The sequence below is a fragment of the Cyprinus carpio genome, chromosome A10 (genome assembly GCF_018340385.1).
Source record: "Cyprinus carpio isolate SPL01 chromosome A10, ASM1834038v1, whole genome shotgun sequence".
NCBI classification, from domain to species: Eukaryota; Metazoa; Chordata; class Actinopteri; order Cypriniformes; family Cyprinidae; genus Cyprinus; species Cyprinus carpio.
Window position 1 is genome coordinate 2,280,947 of NC_056581.1, and position 10,740 is coordinate 2,291,686.

Here is a 10,740-nt window from a genome sequence, read left to right on the forward strand (position 1 = left end):
TGTTAGTGTCTCAACTCTGTGTTTTGACTGAGTTTTCTCACTTTGTTTAAAGGAATGTCTTTTCATAGACCACTACACTTAAAGGTACACTACAGAATTCTGGTATGTTACTTGCAGAGGAACATTGTTCTGATTTATTACATCAGTACAGTACATCAGAAGAGCTCTTCTGCACAAATGAATCTGATGGTTTGAGGTTTACCCATGGTTGCCCATAAACAACATCTCAAAGTGATCTCAAGATCTCTGTAATAAGAATATTTGATGTTTATTGAAAAAAATATGTCGTCTGAGCTACTACGCAAATCTGCTGCCATTCCTAACCTTCTTTTCTTTACATAATTGTAGGTTTACCATAGTGAATTGGAAGAAGGCGAGATTCCCGTTTTAAACATTTGCATGTGTGTGTGCGCGTTGGCTCAACAGTTCTTTATAATGAAAGATTAAATGAGAAATCCTCTGTAATATAGGCCTACTTTTCAGTAGAGATGCCCAACAGTACAGAAAGATCTTAATAATAGGTCTCTACAAACTTAAAAAGTAAAATTCATAATTAAAAGTTCTTTATTGGAATTGTTGATTTCATGAAGAACCTTTAACATCCATGGAATTTTTTTTCACTGTTCAAAAGATTCTTTAAAGTGGATAAAGGTTGTTTAGAATTTTAAAACCTCTTCACAGTAACTGAAAACGTTCTTTGGCTAATCAAAAATGGTTCTTCTGTAGCATTTCTGTGAAAAAAAAAAAAACTTTTAGAACCTTCACTTTTAAGATTGTTGAATAGTTTTATACAAATAATAGTCTGAATATTAGCACAGCTGTGATTTGGCTGGAGGCTGCAGGTTTTCTGGTAGTTGTTACAGCAGTGCTAGTGTATTCTGGGTGGTTGTTGGGATGTTGCTAGGTGGTTACTAGAGAGTTCTGGGTGGTCGTATAAATGTTGTCACCCCCTGTAGCATGGTGATCATGAAGTAAGACACCTCAGCCCTTCCCCCAAGTAAGGTAATCATCGAGTATGAGGATAACTAATATTGACAATCAAAAACAAACCTATCTTGTTTCTTACAGAAATATGGCTGCTACGCCGGTCTCCTGGCCCATTCCCATGAGGGCTATCGGAGCTCAGAATCTGCTCACCATGCCGGGAGGAGTCACCACATCTGGATATCTGCACAAGAAGGGGGGCAGCCAGTTCAGCCTGATGAAATGTGAGTTTTGCACGGCTCATCAGTCAACAGACAAAATAGTTTGAACTAAGCTGGCTTTCATTGTGAGTGCAAATAGTGCCTAAAACAGAGACATTCTGTGCATAATTCTTGCTTGTGTTCAATGCAAAACATAAATGCATGCAGGTTTGTAATGACATGATGGTGATTAAATAATGACTACATTTTCATTTAGGTGTGAACAACACCTTTAAAGGAATACCCTCAGATATTATGACTGTAATGCATAACCAGAAGTTCATCCATGTAGAAAAGCACAGTACCAACAGTTTATACAGCTTTATAAATCAATGTTAACCAGTAGCTAAATAGCTGTTAAGCTAATGTTGTATGTAATGCAATATCTCTAAAATATTAGCAGTAATTTCAGTAATTTACTGCTGGTTAAGTTTACTCCGGAAGTCAAATGCTGTTTCATGTTGACTAGTCTGGAATATTCTGCGCAGTTTACTGTAAGGTTCAGTTTGTTAACATTAGATATGCATTAGGTGTCATAAACAAGCAATGGAAAATACCACTTTGGTAACACTTTATAATAATGTTCCGTTAGTTGCCTTTGGTTAGTACATTAACTAACGAGCAATGCATTTGTTACAGTCTTTATTAAACTCTATTAAGGTTAGTTAATAAAACTTCAACTGTTAATTCATTTTGGCTCAGGTCAATTAAATTATATTAACATACAGCTTTTGATTTTAATACAGTATTAGTAAATGTTGAAATTACTATGATCAATAGATCATTTCTATTTTAACTAATGAAAACAAATGGAACCAAAGTGTTGTAAAATTCATGTACATTTTTTTTAACATACTAAAACATTTCAAACAGTTCAGATTGTATACATTAATATTACATTTAGATCAATAAATGCTGTTCATTGCTTATAATGCTTAATGCATTAACAAATATTAACAAATCGAACCTTTCAGTGAGGTGCTACAGAATATTCCTTATAAGAAATGGACACGGAACAATTCTAAACACTTGCTTATGTGCTGAGATTATTGTGCTGTTTAATGTGGCTTGGAAAGACATATATATTGAGTTTCTGCCGCTTTCACAGGGCCTCTTCGCTTCATCATAATCCACAAAGGCTGCGTCTACTATTTCAAGAGCAGTACTTCTGCCGCACCTCAAGGAGCGTTTTCACTCAATGGCTACAACAGGTTGGTTATTAGCTGCTTATTTCACTGGTCACCTTTATAAAACTGCATTTGTTCATATGATGTTCTGATCCATCTGTTATCAGTCAGGCAGAAAAAGTTTCAGTGGCCCACCTGTCTGTACTAAGTTTTGTAATCTGTAAGTTAAGTTACCAGTGGCCATCTCGACACATTCGCAGACCACATCCTGTCCACAGCTGTGTGTTCTTCATGCAGCCTTTTTTAAGTGCAAGAGTTTCGATTCTGCACCAAACTGTCCTTCGTATGTGTTTCCTGTACATAAAAAAGCAACGATTGCGTGTCTGGTGTATGTTCTGTTTAAACTTTCCATGAAGTTAAAGTGGTGGAAAGTGTTTAGATTCCTGCAGTAGGTCTTCCTCAGCAGGTTCACTCCACCATATGGTGAATGTGTAATTATTGTGCATGACTTTTTCCTGCTGTGGTTGGGTAAAAATAGTCTTCTGAATTAATACAGCAGAGCACAGGGAGTTCTCGGATGAGCAAGACATACCATGTGTTTCAGGAAAACTGTTGTTTAAAGTGCATTTTAAAATACTTTGACAGTAGGATTTGTTCAAATCATTAACCCTAAATATAAATTATTAATAATAACAAATGAAAACAGTAGTGATGGAAAGCATCCTTAAGTATCACATGAATTTGGGGATGGTTTTTTAAGTTTTTTATGTTCTGTGTTTATTTGATCAAAATACAGTGAGGACAGCAATGTTGTCTATTGTAATATGTTTTAAAATGTAATTTATTCCAGTGATGCAAAGCTGAATTTCCAGCATCATTACTCCAGTCTTCAGTGTCACTTGATCTTCAGAAATCATTCTAAAATGCTGATTTGCTGATCAAGAAACATTTACTTTTATAATTATTATTACTAATAATGTTAAGAACAGTTTTGCTGCTTCATATTTTTGTGGAAACTGTTATACGTTTTTCTTTACTGACACTTTTGATCAATTTGATTACCTTTTGCTGAATAGAAGTATTAATTTCTTTTAAAATAAATAAATAAATAGTGTGCATTTAAATATAAATATAAAGACCCCTAACTTTTTAGTAGTGTGCATTTAAATTAATATATATATATTAATGACCATTGTTTTTATTGCTTGGCAGAGTCTTGCGTGCAGCAGAGGAAACAACATCCAGCAACGTTTTTCCTTTTAAGATCATCCACTTCAGTAAGAGACACCGTACGTGGTATTTCTCAGCAGCGAGTGAGGATGAGAGAAAGGTGAGATCATGCTGTAGGCATGTCAAATAGCATTGCACAACTAAAAGGATTAATTAAATGAAATAAAATAAAAATGTGTATTTTTTATCTCTTATAGAAATGGATGCGGCACTTGAGAAAAGAAATCAGCTATTATAATGATAAAAGAGATCTGCCTCTTCCAAGGTAAAACCTACTGTCTGCTCACATTAAATCAACGATATTTGAAATGCTCAGTCACTGATAACTACGTGTTGTACTTATTACACATGTACTTGTATTTTCATTTGTGCTTTTAAAGCCACTAATGATGCATGGGCTGTATTTTAATCATTCTTACACAACAGGGTTTAACCTTCACGTCTTATCTTTGATTTCTTGGGAATTTTTTACAGCTGTATCCTCTTCCTCTTTCTTATAATCACTGCTTGTTAATGCAATTCTTCATTGACATTTTTAACTGCGTCTTCTGAGTCACCTTTCTCTCAAACTTCTTGTTTAAATAGTGATGATTTAGATTCTGAGAGTTTATACGGGCAGTTAGAGGAGCCGCTGGATATCAGTCCTGTTGAAGAAGATCCTGAAGCAGGTGAACAGTGACAGACATGAAGGGTTTAAAAAACCACTAAAACACATAACACATAAAATATATGTGTCTGTATGATGTTTATATAAAAGTATATGCAATTATTTAAACTAAAACCTTTTTTCATTTTTTACAAATTTCATAGTGGTATTTAATAGTTTCCTTTCATGTAACAAAGTATATGTCTAAAAATGTGTTTATTTAAAAAAAAAAATGAAAACTATTGGTAACACTTTACAATAAAGTCCTGTTTCTTAATATTATTTTAAAAATTAGTTAACATGAACTTAAATTTATTCATCTTAATGTTATATACTTATAAATTATGAATCTTTGACTTAATAATACAAAGTATATTAAAGAATAATAATATTTATTCTTAGTTCATGTTAGCCAGTTCATTAAATAATATAAAAAGATACAACTTTGGATTTTAATAATGTATTAGTAGATGTTCAAATTAACTATTTTTAACTAAAATAGTTAATCAATGTTAACAAATGGAACCTTATTGCAAAGTACTACCAGTTAGATTAATTGCTGTAAAAAGTTGTTGATACAACTGTAATTAATTAACTTACATTAAGAAAGAAAATGCAATGCTGTAAAGTGTATTGCTCTTTGTTAGTTCATGTTAGCAAATGCATATCCTAATGAAATGTTAGCTAGTTCATTATTGCAGTGTTACCAAAATTATAATTATGTAAATTATTATATCATTCTAAAGGTTTATTTTTATTTTACTTAATACTTTTACTCTGTAAATAAATACATTGCAAAAATAAAAAATACTATTAAAAATTGTGCTTGAGTTATTTTCTGTGCATTGTGCATTACTTAACTTCTGTATTTTCATGTAGATTATATGATGCATGATGAAGACAGCGATGGAGACGATGGATCACCAGTGTCAGCAGGTACAGTAGATGCTTGATTTTATTTCATTTCTACACCCTTCAAAAAAAAATGTAAACATGTACGAAGCTGTCACAAAGCTAAAAGGTACAAAAGTTGACATATTTGTACCTTATTTACCCCTGAAAGGTAGCACCTGAAGGGAACACACCTTTTGAAGGGGTTTTGAAGCCAGTGATAGTTTTGCACCTGTTTTCTAAAAGTGAATGGGCGGAAATTAGTGATTGTAACATTTCAGGGCCTTTGTATATGTATTCACTGTGAATATTTAGCACTATAACCACATGGTGGAATAACTGTTTGATGTGTTTTTCCAGGTCGACCCACGGTTCCTCCTCCACCGTATCCTCCACCCCCTGTTCCTGTTCAACCGAGAGAAAACCGTCTCACGAAAGGACCGCCGCCTCCGCTCCCCCCTCCATTCAAAAAACCGCCCTGTACAAGCAAAGGTCCTCCTCCGCCGCTCCCGTACGCCCCACATCTAGAGAAACCAGATGTACACCTGTCAAACAGAGGCCCTGCTGGCCCCACGCCTCCTTTACCCCCTCCAAACACCACGAAGCCCATGTCAGGCCCGTTCTCCACAATGCCTGCTTGCGAAAGGAAGCCGAATACCTCTCTCATTGGGAATACGGCGGCTACTTTACCCATCGTTGAGAACTTGCAGAAAGTGATTCTGAACTCGTCGAAACCATCCATTTCTAGCCAGCACCTGGGGGTGAAGCCCACACCTGACCCGCGGCCCGTCTCGCCTAACCTGTCCGGCTGTGTCAGCAACAGGGCGCACGGCCAGATACCCAAACCTCTGTTACCATCCAAACCGAAACCCAGCAGACCCTCGTTCCAGTAAGAGTCTTTCATTCTCGTCACTGAGATCTGTGTCTGGTTTGGAGTTTTGTTGAGTTGCACCGCAGAGGCTATAAAATGTATTTAGGGCTGCTGTATAAAGGGTTCATGCTCAGTCCTGTTATATAAAAAAAAAGATTAACAATGGCATTCTTTAACTAGAATGACTTTTTACACACATATGTGAGAGAGTTATACCACAGATATGAGAGGACCAAAGCAGCAGAATATTACAAATCCTTAAAGAGTCTTAATAAATAATATACAGTGTTTGTGTTCGCATAAAACATTAAAGGTATTTTAAAAATCATGTTGATTTCATATGGTTTTGAAAAACGTTATTCGTTTTCAAGAAATGTAATGACTCTGAAAATGTCATTTGGTGTAACCAAATAAGAATTAGTTAACAATTTCTTTACAGCTTTGAATACTTGTGAGTACAGTGGTTTAATCAGCTTAATATTGAATTCATATTTTATATGATATTCTATTCAATACTTTTCAAGGCAAAAAGGATTTTTACAATTAATTTAATGCATAAATATTAAGTTTTTTGGAAATTCATATTTGATTTTTAAAACCTGAGCTAACCTTGCCTTGTCTTATTATTGTCATGAGAGGTCCTCTTTATCATCATATATCAATTTCCTTTTTTATGTTTTTTCTCTTTTTTTAGTATTATGTCAGTAATACCACATGACTCAGATTTTTTGAATTAAAATTATTAACTAATTTATTTATTTATATGTTCAGTCATTCATTTATATATTATAGTTAAATTATTTATTTACTGTTATTTCTAAATTATATATATATATTTTTTATGAGAAATAATAATTAAAGTTTTGAATTGAATTTGAACATTTATCTTGTTTGGGTGTTGGTTGGACTCCAGGAGATTATTTATACAAACTGTCTGTGCCTTTTCCTCAGAAGAGCTTCACCGGATGGACAGAGTTTTCGTTCTTCTATTGAAGAAAAGCCTTTAAAAAAACGAGTGCCAGGCAAAACTGAAGAAGACTCAGATGATGAGGACTATGAAAATGTAAGTTCACGTCGTCTGTAATATTGCTGATATTGCTTGAGCTCAACTCAAGTTACTTCAGGAAAATGGCCATTTAACACACTGATATTGTGGGAACAAATACTAGATCATTTTAATAAAGACATATTTTTACTTAAAAAAAAAAAGAGAAAGAAAACCCGTGTATGTGCTCCAGGTGCAGCTGAAAGCCTAGACGTTTCAGGATGTGCCGTGTACATCTCAGTTCTTTGAGCTTAGGGTTGTTAAGTTTGAGCGATGTTAAAAATCTTTATAAGCTTTCCTCTGTCTATCGGAGGAGAAACCGTGAGTCACTTCCTCAGTGTCTTGCTGAATCGAAATAGACTGTGGAGGATTTGACATGATTTCTCAATCTAACTATTTTGTTTTGCTGTTGCAACATTTACCAAGATAAACATAGGGTCACCTCACCTTTGACCTGGTTTTGTCATAACAATAATAATGCCTTTTGTCACAGGTTTTTTTATTTCTTTTCTTTTTTTTCTGATCAGGTGAATTTGCCTCCCTCTGTCTTCGTGGACACAATGGAAACCTGTAATGTTGAAAGGTAAATAAAAAAAAAAAATGTGTTTATTATTAATTTTGAGTTTGGTTACTCGTAGCAATTAATGAGTTTGATGCATTGTTTGTGAAACTTACACACTGGGGTACACACAATAAAGACTCCTAATCCTTTAGAACAGTGATTATAAACCTTTATTGTTTCTTTGCCCGAAACACTATTTGAAGTCATACACAGTATATGAGCATGATAGTTGTATTTTTCTTTGTATTGCTGCTCTCTAGTGGAATGGAGATGTAATTGCACTGTTTTTGCTTGAGGAGGCAGATTCCCAACAGAACCACTGATCTAGTTCATGTGTCTCTGTGTTCGACTGCATTGTTAACTGTGTCTTCACTTACTGGTTACAGATTATTTAAGGACACATACGCCTACCCACCGAACGGTCTGTACTGCATCCGCAAATCAGGAACAGGAAAAACATCACAGGTACAGACAACTCAATATGCATATTCAGGGTTAATATATATATATATAGTATATATATACTATATATATATATATATATATATGATATATATATATATATATATATATATATTTTTTTTCAAAATATGTTTATTATAAACAAAATATGTAGTAATAATAATATAAAAAATATTTGAAAAAATAATTATATATATATATATAATATATATATATATATATATATATATATATATATATATATATATATATATATATATAATAATTTTTTTTCAAAATATATTTATTATAAACAAAATATGTAGTAATAATAATAAAAAAATATTTGAAAAAATAATTATATATTATTATATTCCAAAATATATTTATTTTAAGCAAAAAGTGTAATAATAAAAAAATAATAATATATAAAAAAAAATAAATATATTTTTTTTCAAAAATATATTTATTATAAACAAAAATATGTAGTAATAATAAAAAAAATATTTGAAAAATAAGTATATATATTATATATATATATATATATATATATATATATATATATATATAAGTATAGTATATATATATATATATATATATATTATTATTATTATTATTATTATATTCCAAAATATATTTATTTAAGCAAAATGTGTAATAATAAAAAATAATAAATATATAAAAATATATATATTTTTTTATTTTTCAAAATATATTTATTATAAAACAAAATATGTAGTAAAAAATATTTGAAAAAATAAAAAAATAATTATATATATATATATATATATATATATATATATATAATTTTATTTCAAAATATATTTATTATAAACAAAATATGTAGTAATAATAATCAAAAATATTTGAAAAAATAATTATATATTATTATATTCCAAAATATATTTATTTTAAGCAAAATGTGTAATAATAAAAAATAATAATAATAATTAAATATTCATATATAATTATATAACATTTTTTCAAACGTATCTGTGTGTTTACATGTGTTACATGTTTTGTTTTTTGGTTTTTTTCCTATTTGACACAGGTGCTGGTTGTTTGGGACACGGATATAAATAAAGCCAGAAATTATAGGCTCTTTGAGGAGGTTAGTATTTTACATGGACACTAAATCTACAGTACATGTACTGTATGCTCTTAGTAATATTAACATCATTAGAGGCTTTCACAAAGGCAAGATTTGTTATTACTCACAGGTTTGAACAAACCTCAGACTGATAGTATTGTGAATACTTATCCTGCACTGCTACCGAATGTTGAGGAAATGCTACAGTTGCACCTTCGTTTGTCAGTACAGATCAAACTCATTCTCTTTTGCCCTCTTGTTTTTACATGTACAGGACCAGCGGGTGTATCTGGAGGCAGATCTGACATTCCCCTCTTTATCTGTCCTGGTTGAACACTATCACATCAACCCACTGCCCAGCAGTAACAACTCACTGCCCAACTATTCCCTCTGTTTACATATACCTTTCGGCTACGTCCCACCCAGGTGACATCGGCCCCCTGTCCCGTGCTGAAACACCCACCCGCTCTCTGCACCCCAACAGCCAGTGCTGGTCCTGGACCAGACCACTGCTGACAGCGCCACCTGCTGGTGAACACCTCCATCACACCTGAGCACTGTGAATATCAGTGAATAATAAATCAGTGCCAATGAACTGTGTTAATTTAAGACCAGTGTTCAGAGGGGAGTCTTAATATTACAATGACAAAAATCCAGTGTATTGAACAGCAAGTGTGAACTTTAGTACACATGCTGTACTGCATATGTTGACTGATTGACATGTAATGTGATTAATCACTGTTTGTTTTGTTTATTGGTGTGTTTATCTGAGATACAGTAAAATATCTAGTTCAACTGCTATTAAGTGTCTTAAACAAAACTTTCAAAGATTCGAAGCCACTAACCTTGAAACTTTAGCAAATCCAGTGATTATTTCACCCTTAAAGATGCTCGCTGTGTGGTACCTTTCTTAACAGAGATTGCGGTGAATCTTACGAAAGCTGTCAAGAACATAACCGGATCATCTTTCAATCCAAAATTAAAAGACAAAAATTAGAAACTGTTCATCGCTAAAGGAAAATTAGGTTTATTTTAGGACCTTTAGGATTTGTGTTACTGTGTCATTATTGCTTTTTGCATCATGACAAAATTATGTAATGTATTATTGAAATAGTATTTAAATATAATTTAAATTGGGAAATATTTGGTAGTATTTTGCTGCCTTTTATTCAAGCTGATAGTAAAAAATAGTAATAATAATAATAAACAATAATAAAAAGCAAAATGTACAATGTTGATATTAGGAAAACCCATTAAAATTCCTTTTTTTGTAAGAATTCAAAAACAAATCTACAAATACACTTAGTTTTTTATGCAACATATTTTTTGGTTGATTTGTGGGTGATGCTGTGTGAGATTCAGCCAGCTGTATGAACGCTTGTTGTTAAATGTTTATGTCACAATATTCATGTATGCAATGTCATCATCATTGTTATCAAGTGCTGCACGTGATCCAGTGTGAACGGATCTGAACCACATTCCAACGTAAAAAGCCTGAATGTTATTGTAATATTTCAGTTATATGTATTATTTTATTGTACAGATTTTGTGTCATAGTGTACATTATGTAAGTCATTTAATAACTGGATATTATTATGTTTGTACACACTTTTAAACTAAATACACATTGAAAATAAATCAAATAATTTAGAA

The 10,740-nt window shown here is 32.3% G+C and overlaps 1 protein-coding gene across 4 annotated transcripts in view; it reads left to right on the forward strand.

Moving 5' to 3' along the window:
* LOC109056224 (SH3 domain-binding protein 2-like) overlaps nucleotides 1–10,740 on the forward strand; it is an 18,461-nt gene extending 7,721 nt beyond the window's left edge. For 3 of the 4 annotated variants that reach the window (XM_042764693.1, XM_042764690.1, XM_042764692.1), the window contains exons 2-13: nucleotides 1,069–1,208; nucleotides 2,293–2,395; nucleotides 3,524–3,641; nucleotides 3,739–3,806; nucleotides 4,127–4,209; nucleotides 5,067–5,123; nucleotides 5,439–5,967; nucleotides 6,901–7,012; nucleotides 7,522–7,577; nucleotides 7,943–8,021; nucleotides 9,049–9,108; nucleotides 9,362–10,740. In XM_042764693.1, the coding sequence (XP_042620627.1) occupies nucleotides 1,073–1,208; nucleotides 2,293–2,395; nucleotides 3,524–3,641; nucleotides 3,739–3,806; nucleotides 4,127–4,209; nucleotides 5,067–5,123; nucleotides 5,439–5,967; nucleotides 6,901–7,012; nucleotides 7,522–7,577; nucleotides 7,943–8,021; nucleotides 9,049–9,108; nucleotides 9,362–9,517 (1,557 nt within the window). In that variant the 5' untranslated portion in view covers nucleotides 1,069–1,072 and the 3' untranslated portion in view covers nucleotides 9,518–10,740. The remainder of the gene's footprint in view (nucleotides 1–1,068; nucleotides 1,209–2,292; nucleotides 2,396–3,523; nucleotides 3,642–3,738; nucleotides 3,807–4,126; nucleotides 4,210–5,066; nucleotides 5,124–5,438; nucleotides 5,968–6,900; nucleotides 7,013–7,521; nucleotides 7,578–7,942; nucleotides 8,022–9,048; nucleotides 9,109–9,361) is intronic. The other variant, XM_042764691.1, reaches the window with a different exon arrangement.